The following is a 17392-nucleotide window of genomic DNA, read 5'->3' as shown; positions in this document are numbered from 1 at the left end:
TCTTGAAAAACATGGCCCCAGTTTGCTTTACAGCCAAATCAACAAACTGTCCCTTTACAATACAGCATGCCCCAAAGCCTTCTGGGTTTGGAATGTAGCATTGTATCGGGCATCCCATATAAGCCCTAAGGATCACAAGAAGCTTTCTTAGAGGAAAAAAAAAAAAAGAAAAGAAAAGAAAAAAGTTCCAGTTGGATGAAACTGTTTTAGCAGTGTCTCAACTGAGTTCCTAAAACTGGAATTTCAGATATACAAGAGGACAGGAAACAGATAACTTGTTTTTTGTCTTTTTACATGTCCATATTGTTTTTTAAATGCAGCTACGATGTGTCAGCCAAAGATAAAGATAATAGGGTGGACAGGGCAGTTACCACCAGGACCAGCAGTGGGCTCAGACTGCAGCTTGGAGGAGCAGCCATTGATTTTGTGGTTATGTGGCTGGAAGCCCCAGCAAGACCATCCTTTTCGTAATCACGCTGTAAGAAAGAATGTTTTCATTATCACCCACTGCGTGTGTTCGTTCTATCAAGGCATATTTTAACCGCACTCTTTCTCTCTCACTGCTCACCAAAGCTGACCCGAGATTTTACCCCCACTCCCAAGGTCCCCCAGCAACTGTGCAACATGGAACCATTCTCCTTCTGGGTACCAATGACTGAGGAGGGATGCTTGCTGTCTCTCTCCGTCATGAAGGAGGGCAGGAAGAATCATCTTGGGAAACTTGCCCAAGCAAGTGTGAGTTCATGTAGAGATGGGTCACAAATCGCATTGGAGACTGGCAGAGAAGGCAGTAGCCATTCCCTCCATCGGCTGGTTCAACCATGGACTTCATAGATGAAGGATCTCGCCCTGCTTGTCAGAGAGTCCTGACCAAAACCCAGGCTCCCAAATTCCCAGTCAGCACAGCTGTCCTTCCCCAGGATTGATTCCTTCATCTCCATCCCTAGCACCTGCTCAATCCCATAATGCCACAGCCCGCCACAATGAGCTAGGATTGTGACAGAATCATCCACCCTCTCACTTGTAGATTGGGGAATGTAATGTGGCCTGCCTTGGCTACTTCTGGGTTGCTGTGGAGGGCAAAGGACATCTGGTAAGGAGTGAGAGTGGTTATGTATCTTCTCTGTGCCAGATGAATTTATGTGACTGTGACCACAGAGATTATCATGGTACTGGGACAATGGTATCTGTGCTGGTCCAGTTCTGAGATGAGGATCCTGGGGTCCACACTTGGTTCTCACTTTGGGCACTACCATCTGAAGACTGCACCTGGCTCAAACGGCAGAGGGACACTGAGGGTGACTTAGACTTTTTCTGGACCTGAAACCTTCTTGTCTTTGAGCCCTTCACATCATATCCTGTTCCAGGGTCCCAAAGGCTCTGTTTCTATAAGTGCAGGGAGACTCAGAAAGAAACAACTTACGTCAGAAAGACAGAGGTGTGGACTGCCCGACATATTGGATTTCAGCTTCTGTGCCTGGAAAGAGACAAAAACGCACACACACAAAATCACTCATACGTACTATGGAAGAGTAATTACTGATGATTAACTGCCTAGGGCCGTGCCATTTACCGAAATATGTGAGCCACAACTGTGAGCCCCATATAGAACTTAAATTTTTCTCCTAACCACGTAAGTGATAACAGGTGAAGAAAATTTTAATCACATTTTCTTTAACTCAATATATTGCCATTTCAACATGTAATCAATATAAAAGATGATTAATGAGATACTTTACATTCTGTTATTTTCATACTACTAAGTCTTCCAAATTTGGTGTGTTTGACATAGTACGTCTCAGTTTGTACCCACCTCATTTCAAAGTCACTGCACAGATTACAAAAGAAAAAATTTTGAAGTCATTTACATTTTGAACTCATTTATAGTTCTGAAAGTTAATGTTTAGGAACTGCCTTCTAGGTAAAAATGGTACAATAAAAATCCACATTTATTAGTAATATAAAGATAGGTCTTCCTGAAGCGTGTGTGTTTATTCACTTGTTTATTAGTTGTTCCAGTCCACAAACACTTACCAAGCTATTTTCCAGGGCTGGGCATACAGTGATATGACAAAAAAGGATGTGGTCCTGGGCTCATGTGGCTGCCCTCTAGTGGGAAAACCACTCAGTGCTTGGGGGCTAAGGCACAGGGCAGGGACTCTTTCAGACAGGTCCCCTTCCGGAATCGTGAAGGGCATTACGGACCCCAGATCCATCCATCTTAAAACTGCTTTAGGTGGTCACAAAGCAGCGAGCTGATCTCCCTGTGCTATGGGGCTGCTTCCCACTGGCTATCTGTTTTACATTTGGTAGTGTATATATGTCCATGCCACTCTCTCATTTTGTCCCAGCTTACCCTTCCCCCTCCCCGTACCCTCAAGTCCATTCTCTAGTAGGTCTGTGTCTTTATTCCCGTCTTGCCCCTAGGTTCTTCATGACCTTTTTTTCCCTTAGATTCCATATATATGTGTTAGCATACGGTATTTGTTTTTCTCTTTCTGACTTACTTCACTCTGTAGGACAGACTCTAGGTCCATCCACCTAACTACAAATAACTCAATTTCGTTTCTTTTTATGGCTGAGTAATACTCCATTGTATATATGTGCCACATCTTCTTTATCCATTCATCTGTTGATGGACACTCAGGTTGCTTCTATGTCCTGGCTATTAAATTGAGCTGCAATGAACATTTTGGTATATGACTCTTTTTGAATTATGGTTTTCTCAGGATATATGCCCAGTAGTGGGATTTCTGGGTTGTATGGTAGTTCTATTTTTAGTTTTTTAAGGAACCTCCATACTGTTCACCTAAAGGGGTGGGATAGGGAGGTGGGAGGGAGGGAGGCTCAAGAGGGAAGAGATATGGGGACATATGTATATGTATAGCTGATTCACTTTGTTATAAAGCAGAAACTAACACACCATTGTAAAGCAATTATACGCCAATAAAGATGTTTAAAAAAATACATGTACATTACCTATGCAATACAAATAAATACATATTTTATTGAAAACTGCTTTAGGGCAGTTACAAGTTCCTGAGCTGTGAGGGCTTTAAGCCCCCTATTTCCTCACAAATGAAGCAAGTTTCCACTGGGTTTCTACCTGAGAACTGAGGTGGAGGGAAGGTTCCATTGCTCAAACAATTACAATAAAAAAATGCTAACCCAGTGCAGCTCTCTTGTTTTGTAAAGGAAAACAAATTAGAGTGCACGGAAGTTAAGTGACTTATCCAAGGGCACACAGTGAACTACTTTAGAGTCAAGATTTAGATAAGTCTCTGAAACTCCTGAATGGAACTGTGCTCTTTCCTGCTTTACAGTTTCTCCCAGGCAACCCTGGCATGCTTGAGTCTTCATGCTCCCCCTGCCCCCAAAATCCACACAAATAATCCCTCCCGTAACCCCCTGCCCCTGAAACTAGGAGCCCTTTGGCATAGAAAGACCAAGAACTCATCTGTCGACAGGATGACCCTGGTTAAGCAAAACACCTGAACCTAGGAGTATCTGGGCAACCAGCTCTGTGGGAATGCCCTGGCAGGCTGCCTACTGCAGGACAACGTTTGCAACTTGTTGAAGACGTGCTAGCCTGAAATGATAGCATGTTCACCCAAGGAGTAATTTATTGACCATAATGCTATGTTGGAGGCGTCATAACCTTTACCTCTATTTGCACATGCCCACCGTGAATGTGAAATAGAAACATTTAAACAGGCGTCAAGAAAAAGACACTGTGAAGCATCCCTGGGCTGTTCAAAGGCCACTAAATGTTATGTATAAGAAGATCAGAGAGCAAATCAGAAGAGGAATTGAGCCTTACTCAAAAGCCTACTTTTAATCTATATTAATAGCAAATCTGGTCCATTGCACTGTAACCTGTAGAGAATAATATGTAGAACTTTGCACATTTTATTTCTGTTCAAGGTTGGAATTGTGCCAGACACCAAAATGGCCCTAAAACATCACATTCTGTCTTTTCTAGGCAGTCATCTACAAAAGACAACCCTTATTAAGGGCCTTTGCCTAACTAAGAAGTTCACTAAAACGTGCAGAGAAGGCAGCCCGACTTCTCGTCTGGGACACATTTATTTCTTCAAGTTGTTTCTGTGCTGTGGTCACAGCTAAGCTCCACCCCAGTGTCCTAGACTGCAGTGACCTCTAAGAGATCCAAGGGCTGGTAGGCCTCCTCTTACTTTGTTCTATATGATTAGCACCAGCATGCAGTGTATCACTCATCATCTATACCATCTGAGACACTCACTAGCTACACTTAGTCACTTCAGGAACCTGTTAATGTACTAGTAAAATGCCCATCTATTACATGATTGTAAAGGGGGCTTCCACCAATGGACTAGAAAAGGTCTCTATCTGAACCAATTTTCTTAAGTGGACTCTACATCAACATAGGTAGATTCTGGTCCTCAGTGGTCAGTGAGAGTTCAACTTTGTACAGGATTAGAGTCATACAACCGGGTAGACATGCTCTTGCCTCCCATCTGAGAATGGCTGGGATGACTGTTGGATCACACAAGAAAATACACTGAGACCATCTCCAAGTCTGTGAAGGCTCTGGGATCTTCTTCCCCCAAAGCAGGCATCTTGTTGGCCTCTATCTAAAGCAAATAATCAACCCCTCTGGTTTTGTCTCCCTGTATCTCCACTGGCTTTACTTAAGGTGGAGGCGGCAGCTCCAAGCTCATCTGGCCTTGAGAACCATTCTGGTGGGCAGAACTGGATGAACCGCTGAGTGAATGTAACCGTGCACCACCAGGCCTCTGCCAAGGCTCTGAGAAGACGCCTCCTCTCCTGTCAAACCTTTTCCTAACCCAGCAGAAGCACCTAGCACTCCAGAGGCTTAGCGGTCCATGCACACTGGCCTCAAAAGCCTCTGCCTACATAGCGTATTAACACTGCTTCCCATTGAGAGGTCTGGGGGGCCGGGAAACCCCCCAGAACTGCAGAGGCAAAGAAGAGCAGCCCCCCAGTTCCGCCAGAACTTTGCATGAACCACACTAACATCTGTGAGTGTGATTAGAAGGCAAAGAACAGATGTTATTGGTTGTTGGAATAGCAGGCAGCACCTGGGGAAAAGAATCGAAGGGTTGCACATAGACATGAGATCTTTTAAAATCCCACACCAAACCTGGGGTATATATTACAGAATGAGGGCCAGTGGGTCTGCTGCTTGGACCGAGTGGCATTAACTGGGTGTCCAGTGACTCTAAGGGTTCGTAAGCTGCAGATGGAGGGGCAGAGCCTGGGGATCCAGACCTACGTATGTCTAGCTGGTGGCATGCTTGTAAGTCCTGTATTCAGTCTGAACCCCTCGCATGACCACCGAGGGTCAGAAATCTACCTATGCAGATCCAAAGTCCACTTAGGGAAATCTGGCTCTTAAAGCCCCTTGTAGAAGCCTGAGCAACCTGCTGTTTCCACATTTTAAAGGCTTTTATCCTGAACGTTTTTTAAAACATCAAGCTATCGCTGTCTTGCTAGTCAGGTCTGATAAACGCAAGAAGATAAAATTATAGGGCATCTCTCACCTTCAACTATTGCAAAGAGTATTTACATATTTTAAACATTGCCTCCGTTGAAGAAAATTGGGACTGTCCCAGGAAAATTAAAAAAACAAAAAGAAAACAAAAACTTCTGAGACCTTGCAAGGTATAAGGCAAGTTAGAAACTGGAAGAGCACCATTGCCGAGCCCCAAACGGGTAAAACCAGGGGTGTAATAACGGAACAAGTCCTGTCTACACGCTCTACAGCCCTGCTCGTTAAGAGGATAGGCAGGGGTCCAACATAGAGCCTGGCCAGCCCAGACCTATCTAGGCACCAACCCTTACAGTTTGTGGCTTTAAAATATCATATCTCCTAAAAAGGAGAGAGGGATAAAGAAGAAGAGAAGAGAATGGATTTCAATTTTTCTAAAAGTCAATTTTAACCATTGTTACAGCATGTTGAAAAATGAATTATTTAGTCCCTTTTATGAAAGCGGGTTTCATGACAGCTAACTCATAGTTATGCGGTTATGGGAGAAGCTGCCTGACTCCGAGTTGGGGGAAACACCACCACCAAAACACAGTACCACAAGGTTTTCATCTTGAGAACGTGAAGAGGATACTGGAGAAACCATCCACAAACCAGTAGCTTTGCTGTCATTCTGGAAAACCAGGGAACTTGTTCTTTAGGCTCTTCATAAGCCTTGTCCCTGCAGCAGTCTTATAAAACTGTCACTGGCAGGAATCCCCAAGTCTAGGGATGTTGCATAACAGAATTTCCATGGCACTGTAACTGTGGCCAGACCTCCCCAGTCCCTGGCACTAAAGGGTTAATAAATGCATTAGATGCCGTGAACCTCTGTTACTCCCTTGCTTTTTTACCCCTGTGATTAGCATTTGGAAAGCCTGCCTGGTGCCCACTGCTCTCCGGTACAGAATGCCCAGGCACACATACAGTTCATAGCTCTCAGTCCAGCCCACTCATCGGGCACCGTGTACACAACACGTTCTGCCCACGGTGGGTTCTCCCCAAGCCTCGGGTCAGATCAGGCTTTGGAGCTGCACACTTGCTCTCTCTCTGCTTATGGAATTGGAGACTTAATAGCATACCCACGTGCAGTCTGGCCTTTGCTGCCCCAGGACTCCATTTCTGTAGAGAAGCCAGTGTTTCATCTTGGGTTTTTAGGCAGCTGTCAGCCAGCAGGGCATGGAACGTTTCACTACTCTCCTCCATGTAAAAGAAAAGCCAGTTTCTGCTCTCTACCTCCAGAAAACAAAACCAGAGGAAGTTGCTCAATCCAACAGCAACAGATTGTTCAGGCCGCAGCCAAATGGTCACAATTAATGATGCTTCTGGTTCTCTTCTCTCTTGCTTTACTGATTAGAGAGATTTGCTATATTAAGAACCTGTTTGCTTAATGACAGAATACAAGCAATAAACAGAAATACACAGACTGTAAAACGCAATCAACTCTGCTCTCCAGTACTAAGTACCGAGCTGCATCCATCACACTTGTCAATATCAGTTTATCAGCATATGAGCCTCTTCTGTAGCATAAATGGGACCTTTGCTAGGGAAAACCATTGCATGAGTTCTTTCCAAAATAGTCGAGAACTCAAAGCCATTTCTCCGTTTAAATCTACGCATCTTACATTTTCTTGTAAGGCAAAACATAAGAAGGCTGTGTACCTGATTTGAAGGATAACTGAGCAGAGTAATCCGTTGTTACTTTCTCATTTTTCACTTTGCATTTTAATAAAATGGATTCACCAGATTATAGACTTTTATAAGTAGAACTTATTATATAACAATTCTGTTGTGCACTAGACACATATTTGCCCAAATTAATTTCTACGTACGCAAAAAAGACAGAAAAAAGAAGTTGCCTGCTTAGTGAATCCAAGCTAAGGAATGGTTGTGTGCTCAGTGCACTGTAGTCTTATACTGTTTTCAGCTTTTTGGATTTCGCCTGTTGGATTTGGGACAGCCAGGGGAGGTTTTATTTCTGGTCTGGTCACAAGCAATTGGCCAGTCTTTCTAAAATCCTTGTCACTGTCTATTTTGAAACTCACCTTCCCGGTGAGTTTTGCTTTTCCTGTGAACTTGGTAGCAACCACTGGTCTGAATAATGTGTAGTCAAGTCAGTGCTTAAAACAAGTGGATACATAAATGAGGTGTACTTTGAGCCGCTGGGCGTGGGTGTTTGTCTCTCAGAGCCTGTGTTCGGCTCTGTTTCCTCTAAGCCAATTTCTGCCAGCCCCATGGGCTCTGGCACAGGCTGGGGAGGGGCTGAGGGGCTATGAGGAGGGACAGAGTGAGACGTGGGTGGTGATAATTCCTGGGCAGCTTTCCTACCATGTCTCATCTACCTTCTCCCTCCAAGACACTGTGACTACATATTACCTGAACCTCAGGCAAAAGGCTTTCATTACATTAAGCTCTAAGAAGACCTTGTAAAGATGTTTCACCCTGCACAGGTTTAGGAAGGCCCACTGGGTACCAAGTTTAGTTAGTCTGGCAGTCTCTGGGCAGGTCGAGCCTGGTCATAAAAAGGGGTGGGGAGAGGACTGGAGGCCTGAAGTCACGCTTCCTTAGCCCCAGGAAGCACAGGCTCAGATCTCAGATGTGCTGTTTAGACAAGGCCTCCATGAAGTGAGGCCAGATTGTGTGTGTGTGTGTGCGTGTGTGTGTGTGTGTGGTGGTCATAGTCTTAAAGGTGATATGGATTCCTGTTCTAGAGTCTAGAAGGTCTTGGATTCCTGGCACCTGTGAGTTGTTCCAAGTTTAACAGTGCAATTTAGGTTGAGCTTAGGGCTAACCCTAGAGTAGAAACTTTTTTACCTGACAACACTGGGGGCTGGGCCCTTAGGTCACTGGTCAATTGAGAAATGATGTTAAAGAGAAAAATCATTAAATCACTTAAATATTACACATTTGTATCCAGTTTTTTCATTTAGAAGCTTCTTTTTTTAATTATTCTGGTAAGAACACTTAACATGAGGTCTACCCTCTTCAATTTTTAAGTGTACAACACAGCCCTATTATCTACAGGCAGAATGTTGTACAGCAGATCTAGAACTTACTCATGTTGCATAACTGAACCTACATACCTCCTCGTGTCCCCCTCCCCCAGCCCCTGGAAACCAAAATTCTGTTCTTTGCTTCCATGAGTTTGACTATTTAAAATACCTCATACGAATGGAATCATGCAGTGCTGGTCCCTGTGACTGGATTATTTCACTAAACATAATGTCCTCCAGATTCATTCATGTTGTTGCATATTACAGGATTTTCTCTTTTTCAAGGTGAATAATATTCCATTGTATGTATTGTATCAAACACTTTAATTTAGAATTTGAACGTCATTCACTGATTTTTGGATACGTGATCAAGGCCACTTTCTTAAAAAGGTCTTTTTTTTTTTTTTTGCGGTACACGGGCCTCTCACTGTTATGGCCTCTCCCGTTGCAGAGCACAGGCTCCGGACGCGCAGGCTCAGCGGCCACGGCTCACGGGCCCAGCCGCTCTGCGGCACATGGGATATTCCCGGACCGGGGCACGAACCCGTGTCCCCTGCATCGGCAGGCGGACTCTCAACCACTGCGCCACCAGGGAAGCCCTTAAAAAGGTTTTCTAAAGAAAGAGTTTGCTGATTGGAATTCCCTGGCTTATGTCCTGCACGAGCTACACCTATCATTTACAATCTAAAATTTCCAGTTTTTGTTTCATTAAAACAGGAATGGCATTTGTTTGACACCCACTGAGGAATCTCAGTGCAGAATCTTTCTACATTTTTACAATTTTTCTCAGTCTTTTAGAGTTGTCTGGGCCACACCTAATCAAAGGTATTTTTTAAAAGGAATTTGAACTTTTCTAATGTATTCAACCTAGTTTTCATTGAAACAACTTTCTTACTTTTGTGCTCCTATTTCAATCATTCATGTAATATTTAATTAAATTATGTAAGCAAAATACCAAATACAACAGCACCCAAAGGTCTGAGAACAAATGCTCCTGAATCTTTTAAACCTGTGCCTCCACTGGAGAGAGCAAGGGGCCCAGGTAAGCAGGAGGAGAGAGCCCACTAGCTTGGGGCATTCAGCCTGCCTTGGGCATTGGATGTTTACAGGGGAATGGCAGAGAGGCTGGCTTCTGTGGTGAGTTGGTGGAATGAGGGTCAGTTAAGAGAGCTTCTACTATGATGTAGAACTTGCTCTTGGTACCAGATTGACTGATAAGGTATGTTAAAAAGACCACAGGGTTAGGAAGGTCCTGGTCCTAGCTTTTCAACCATCACCTAGAATGACAATAACCCCGGCCCTACTACTGCCTACCTCACGGAGTTGTGCGAATCAAACGTGATACTCGGGGCGGAAGTCCTTTTAAAATCCAAGTGGCTGTTGATGATCTCTTAGCCTCTCTGCGGTCCCTATACTGGATGTTCTTGGATTCAGGCAGGGGTGTGAAAAATACAAAAGATTAAGCTAATTTGGCTTGTGATAATGTGATACTGAATAGAACTGGCTCATGATCTTCTTTCCTCGGATTTAAAAATGAATGCAATGAAAGAGATACAGTCCTGTAAGATACATCAGCGGTCCTCCATTAGCTAAGCAGTCCCTCGGGCATGCCTGTCAGTCTCCCGCACACCATAAAAGGATGTCTGCAGCCCTGTGCTTGTAATTTAACACTAATAGCAGGATGGCAAGTAGCGTTGTGCGCAGACACTGTCTACAGCAGGGAGCTTAACAGGGCGCTTGGGCTGGCCTTTCTTCTTTCCCTAACTCCACAGGATCATCTTACATCTATTTTGCTTTTCCCCAAGTTGGGGCGAACACAGGTTGCCAACTACATTAGAGAACTGTGTGTTTTCGTTCATGGTTAACTTGCTTGATTAGTAAACGATTCAGACAAGAAGCAATTATGAGCTGCGTTTTAGAAAATTATGCCCAATTAACAATAAGATCATGCCAAACACTGTGTGAAAGATATTTTAGGTTGGGGTGGGGGAGGGGTTTTGTAGAGCAAGCATTCAGTGATCATGGTGTAATGGTAACTAGGGGGATGGCCCTAAAAAGAAACGTTTGTTTTCTCAAAATGTGCATCTGGAAACGCAAGTGTGCAGAGAGCAGCAGAAGAGATTCATCGTGGTCCCTGACGAGAAGTGCACGAAGCTGATCTCATCAGACACGCGCCCTCATCACCATCAGATAATATTTATTAAGCCTCTCATTCTCTTGTGCATTTATGTGCAGCTGAGAGCAGCCCTGTAATGGCTCTGTGACTTATGGTGGTAACTAAGGTTTGATATAAAATGCCAGGTCTGGAGACAGCACGGACCCAGGGCTTTTGTTCACTCTCTGGGTGGGAAGATGGAGCACTTGTGGTGCTGCAAGAAACAAGGGGAAAGCAAAAAATTTAAAAACTTAAAAAAAATGTACTTTTAGTAGACAGAGAAAAATATTCAAGAAAATAGAGGAAAACCAAATAGACTAATAATGATCATGACTGTGCCGATTACTCTTAAGAATAGCCTCCATTGGTAATGATCCCATCCGCATTTTACTGAATACTCCCCAAGGACTCATATGACTTTCTGGGGGGGGGCGGTACTCCCCTTTTGTACAGATCAGGAAGCAGGGGTTTCAGAGAGGTCGGGACCTGCCCAAGTTTCCACAGCCCAGAGTGGCTGCGCTGAGATTTGAATCTCTTTGACCTCAGTCTCTTCGACTCTAAAGCCCATGCATACTGACTCTGCCAGATACGGTACCATTATCTCTCATAAACCTTAGATCAACCCTTAGAATAATAAGGGTAATCAGCCTGGGGTCACACAGCCAGCAAGGACAGAGCCAGCCGAGGCAGCCTAGAATCAACCAAGGAGTCAGAGGTCAAGCCAGGGCTGGTGATTTTCACTGCCCCGACAGCCTCCACAGATGAGCACCCCGCATGTCGTATCTGAGGTCCCTGCAGCCCTCAGGGTGGCAGGGGACGGCCACCCTGGGGAGAATTCCCGCAATGTCTTCTCAGTGCTCACCATCCTACACTTCCTCTCTAGCCTTGTCCACGACGTGACTCCCCTTGGGCCTCAAACCTGAGGAGCACATGGGAGGGGAGCCCTTCACTGAACCTCACCCCCAAGAGGACCAGAGCCATTTTCCTCCCACAGTTGTGCTCCACGGCTCAAGTGCAGAGCAGAGTCTATTATTCAGGGAAGCACGGTTGGTTAGAAGTCCTAAGGATACAAGGTCAGTAGGGGATACAAGAGATTGGATTTATTTATAGTATGTGACCTACGTGTGCTCAGAGGTATTCTCGTAGGTTGCCCAGAACGAGAGCATGTTTATAGCCAAGATGGTGCAGACGTCCTATTCCTTTTTATTAAGCATGTTTATTATGCAGCAGTTGGGTTAAGCAATTGTCCAACTGCTGAATTACGATCCCTCTGATGGGCCAGCCTCACTACCCTCTGGACCACAGGGGCGGGTGGCCTAATGGCTTTTCCCGAAATGCACTGAGGGGGCCTGGTCTTCCCGTCCCCATCCTTAAGTGGTTATTCTCACTTTTTGAGAAAAGTAGAAGAAAAAAAAAAGTTTAGGAGAAGACATCATAAAAGGGTGATCATAAAAATTGTTTCAACCACAGGGTCCACACCCTATACAGCACCCAAGTTCATTTTCCAGATGAATTTTGGGATAAAAGTCACCAAATTGTCCCTCAGTACTCAGGCTCCTTCTGTCTCATGGTCAGCAGAGACGAACCAGGAGGATAAAATAATGATAAAAAGTTACCGTACTGGAGGCTCAGTTACTATGCTGAAGAATTTTAATTCGTTTAATTATCACAACCCTCCCAGGTGGTTGTGCTCATCATTCCCACATTACAGACAACAAACCCAAGGATTAAGGAGATGAAACTACTCTCCATTGTAGTCCACAGGAAGGCTTGATTTTATTGTAGAGAGAAGTCTGGTCCTTCAGTATTTTCTACTCTTAAGCACAACAGCCTTTTTCCTAAAAAAGCAACTTTGAGAAATAACCATGCCACTGTTTGCCTACTGTCTGCATGATCCCTTGTCAAGCATCGGAACAGCAAGGCTTGAGTTATATTACCTGAAAGTGAGCTTGGTTTTGGAGTAAAACAAATGATGGTGCTGCCTTGACTCTCCAAAGGAACTCAAAATCACTAAGTGCTACCCTCACCCTGATATAATGTAGGGGGTGCCGTGTGCTGGGGCCGGGAATAGGTGCAGACAACAGCTGAAGCCTGGAGCAAATGCCTGTCCCTGGCCAGCAAGAATACCCTCCAGCTGTGGCCTCACTGCTGAGATGACCGTGACCTGGCAAAAGATACCCACATGCTGCTGGGACGGACAGCCTTATGCTGTTCTCAAGCAACACCACACTTCGACTAGAAATTCTCTGGAGCTGACTAAGAACGGTGAGGCAACTAGAACACTGAGTGCGAGACAGAAAAGGAGGGAAGCTCGTGTCATCTCGGGGTGATGCAGGAGAGGGGCTGCAGCCCCTGCCGGTGACCTCTCCCGTGCTTCCTTCTCAGGCGGGCAGCTCAGAGCCAGCCTCCCCGCCACCCACATCACAGACACAGCTGCATGTAACACAAAGCAGAAACAGACTGTGGGCCCCAAGTCCCAGGACTGCACCTTAAAGAGGAAGGAGCCCAGCCACATGGGACTTCCTCTGACTGTTGCCATTTCTCTGTAACAGAAACGGGGCTCTGAGCCAGAGCTGACTCGCTCAAGAATCTCACTGCACCCAAGGATCCTGGGACCGCATCCCCAAGGTATGCTCCGTATGTTCCATGGTTACCGTGTTTGTGTACCTGGCTCAGGGCCTCCTATTTATTGATTTTAGTGGTAGGACAATACACCCCGGAAAATCCCAGAAATATAATAACGTGAATTACGATTCCAGTGACAAGATGACACAGTGCCTTCTCCCTGATGCTATATGCCAACACTTTTATTTAAGCGTAATGATAGTGTACAATTATATGATAACGTAGGTCTCCCCATTTTGCCACTTACTTCACAGAATGGTGAAGTAGGGGTTATTTGGAGGCATAGGTAAGAGACCTGATTAGAGTTAAGAGTTGGGGTTGAAGTGGTGAGATCAAAGGGCCATTTGTAAAATAAAGAACCTTCTTAAGAGAAAACCAATTCACTCCCTGTTCCTACTGAAACTCTTCTGGCCTGGTTGCTGTTCACCCTGTGGGGGCAGTAGGCTTATTCCAGCTCTAGGAGATTAGGGATAAAAGAGGAAAAAAGAAAAATTATAACTCAGAGATACTGCACTCTACGTGCTTAATTTGCAGGGCTTTGTGGTTGAGAAAAATAGATGCCGCGATCTGCCTTTGTTGAAAAGGTGACATTTGGGTTCATTAAAGGTGTACAATAGATTTTCATAAAGGCTATTTTTCTAAGCCATTAAATTGGTTTTTAGGGACTTTACACTCTCCTTCATTTGAACAATTATTAAACTATAAAATAGAATTGTACAATTGCTAAAACCGTAATCTGAAATTTTACAGCCAGGTATAAAATGCTATATTATTAAACTATAATGAAGATGCTCAAGCCCATTACAACTTTTTAAATGAATTATAAAACCCTTTGCTGCTGGTAAAATATCTTAAATTACAGTATTGTGTATTCTAACAATATGTTGAACCAAAGTTTGCTACAATGCAAATATGCCACTCACAAAGAAACCGTTACTTGAATTAAGTTTGCAGAAGCCCGAAACCTGATAGCATCTGATTCAGCAAGGCAGACAACACCTGATGTTTGCAGTCTGGGTGAGATAGCTGGTCCCCTGAGGGAGGTGCCTTTCCCCACATTCCTTCGACCACAGAACCAGCCAACAGTCAGAGCCTCTCATATTCAAAGGCTGTACAGGTGACACTTAGCAGGGCCCTGGGGATTGAGGAAATGCTTGTGGTAATAGCAATCTTCTCCCCTTCAAGTCACCCCATAGGTGAGATTTTTTAAATGTCAGATGTTTAGTTGCTGAGTACCTGCCACTTACATGTATGTTACAGGCTGTCTGGTGTCCCTCAAAAATTCATATGCTGAAGTCCTAACCTTTAGCACCTCAGGGTGTGACTGACTATGGATGGAGACAGGGTCTTTAAAGAGGTGATTAAGTTATAATGAGGTCATTAGGGCGGGCCCTCATCCAATCTGACTGGTATCCTTACACAGAGAGGAAATTTGGACACACAGACACCAGGGTGCACACACACAGAAGAAAGGCCATGTGAGGGCACAGCAAGAAGGCAGCCATCTGCAAGCCAAGGAGAGAGGCCTCAGGAGAAACCAAACCTCTTGACACCTTGACCTTGGACTTCCAGCCTCCAAAACTGTGAGAAATACATTTCTGTTGTTTTAGCCACCCAGCCTATGGTACTTTGTTATGGCAGCCCCAGCAAACGAATACAATGTATGACACTGCACTCTGTGATATAGGGTGATATGCAGATGTACCTACTAGGAAGCCTGGCCTCCGAGATGAAATTCCTGGTTTTTGGTACCAGTTATACCCTGCAAGTTTCCGTTTCCAACAGGGTTTGAATACACAGCTGAAAATGCCTCTTGGCATCCTGGATTGTATGGCAGCCTTCACAGAGTAATACCCAATTTTGAGCTCTGAACTCAAGCACTCTCCTGGATGAAGGGCTTTGAAAACACTCTATAAGCAGTTATTTCAAAAAGTGTTTTTACAACAGCCTATTTCCTCCCAGGGCTAACATGGGTGGATTCTGGGACGTAGCTTCCCTCCGAGCTCATCTGCTGGCACCTAAAGCCAGGAAGATTAAATCCCAGGAGGCCACTGTCAGTCTCTCCATTGCTGCGAGGAGCCAGGCCCATCACACAGGGCCCCAGGGCCACTTGGCAGTCTGGTCCTGAGCTCCGTCAGGAGGCTGCCAGGGGAGCCCAGAAGCAGCCTGGGTGGTGTGCCCTGTGGCTTCGCACTTCTGCTAAGGTAAGACCCTCCCACAGCTCATTTCTCCCAGGACTTAAACTCGCTCTAAGCAGGAGAGCATTATGTGAAGGAAATGCTAGGTATAGCCAAGATTTGGAATTTTTTTTATGAAACGAAAACAACAGTGGGTGCTAGAAAACACTGTGTATTACACAGAAATGATGGCAACCTCACAAAAACCATAAACAAAATGCCACAAAAAACACGCTGCACCAAGACCGTTTTCTTAAACAAAAGGCCCAGGAAATGGCATCTGGAAGCCACAATCATTTAGATTCAGTGCATGTGCTGAAGGCTCAGTGTTGACCTGTCTGGTCAGCAGTCAATCTCAGCCCCTCCTAAAACTCCCCCATCCTCAAAGTCCATGCATGAGAAACCCAGCTGTGGTTTGGTATAAGCACTTCCATCTACTGTGGTCGTCCAGCAAAAGTCTCCTTTGACATGTCACCTGCAGGGTACTCATCTGGGATGCCGGATGGGGGAAAACATCACTCAGACAGGGTGAGGGTGGGAGGTCCCGAAGGCCGCGGGCTCCTGCGGGCCCCTGGATGATGAGAACCAGGTCAAGAGCCTCGGTTTACACCACGTATGTGTCTACCCCGGGTGTCACTCTGAGGGGAGTGTTGCCTTGGGGAAATTAATTTAAGTGTCCCCAGTTGGGCATCACGTGCTCACCAGAGCCCCATTTCATTGTTCGTGCTGGCATGAATTAGGAAAGATTTGGTCCGATGCACCCGTCTACTCTTCAATCTCCTGAAGCTCCTCATCACACAGGAGAAGGAAACCTGAAAAGACCCTTACATGCCTCCATTTTCCACGTTAGCAGAAAGAAAAGGGGGTTTTTGAGGCAGCCCTTGTTTCCCAGGCAGTGGTCTTCAACCAGGGGCGATTTTGTCCTGCAGGGGACGTTTGCTGTGTGGCGGGACATCTTTGGTTATCACAGTCGGGGAAAGGGGCTCCTGGCATCTAGAGGGCAGAGGCCGGGGTGCTGCTCAACATCCTACAAGGCACAGGGCAGCCCCACAACAAAGAATTACCAGGCCAAAGGGCAGTGGGGCTGAGACTGAGTAAGCCTGACCTGGAGAACCGTTCAGTTCATAGCCAGGAAGTCACTAAGCAACCTTTATTGAAGTTTCCACGATTGGTAGTGAGGTGTGTAGCCCATCTTCAGCAAAGATGCCAGGGAAGCAAGTGACTTCCCCGGGAGAGGCATCTGACACTAAACTATATTTCAAAACCATCACTGTGACAAGGCCTCACATTTTCTCATTTAGTCTATAGGTACAAAGCCCTATAGCCCTATAGGTACATAGGCCACCAATATCAAAAAAAGCCATTGGAAAACAGGACTCACAAGCAATGCATAGTTTAGCCTGGCCCCTTGGAGCACTTCTCTGTTACTAAAGGTGGGACAAAGGGGGCCAGCGATACCCAAGTACTAAAAGCCCTTTGAAGCTTACAGCTAATAAAACTTCCTTAGGGCGGAGCACTGCCCTGAGAATGCATGACAAGTAGGATCACAGTTAATCCTCATAATACCCGAGGAGGCGCTCTTACTGCCGTCCTCATTTCACAGGCGATAAAACTGAGGCAGAGAGGATAAGTAATTTGCCCCAGGTTTCGTGGCTGGTAAGTGGTGAAGTGAGCCCATGCTCAAAATTTCAACTCCAGCTTCCTTGTGAGAAGTTTCACGGTGTGTCCCTAGAATTAAAATTAAAATCCTGCTAACTTTTATTCCCGGTTCCTAGGAGATAAGTTCTAAATCCTTGGAAGTTCATGAATGATAGGAGTGTTTTGATTATGGTTATGGTTATGGTTCTGTTTAGACCAACCGTGGGTCAAGGGGTTGGGGCTTTGCGCCACATGAGGTCAGCCTGATCTCCTGACC

General features: G+C 45.2%; 1 protein-coding gene across 2 annotated transcripts in view; it reads right to left on the bottom strand.

The window, feature by feature from the left end:
- Positions 1–320: 320 nt before the first annotated feature.
- Positions 321–17392, bottom strand: part of GFRA1 (GDNF family receptor alpha 1) — a gene marked incomplete at both ends in the record, with an annotated part of 219064 nt that continues 201992 nt past the window's right edge. For both annotated transcript variants that reach the window (XM_081231365.1, XM_081231366.1), the window contains 2 exons: positions 321–476; positions 1424–1477. In XM_081231365.1, the coding sequence (XP_081087491.1) occupies positions 321–476; positions 1424–1477 (210 nt within the window). The remainder of the gene's footprint in view (positions 477–1423; positions 1478–17392) is intronic.

The sequence above is a fragment of the Mesoplodon bidens genome, assembly GCF_964165515.1.
Source record: "Mesoplodon bidens genome assembly, chromosome: 1".
NCBI lineage: Eukaryota > Metazoa > Chordata > Mammalia > Artiodactyla > Ziphiidae > Mesoplodon > Mesoplodon bidens.
This window is presented reverse-complemented; position numbering and strand designations above follow the sequence as displayed.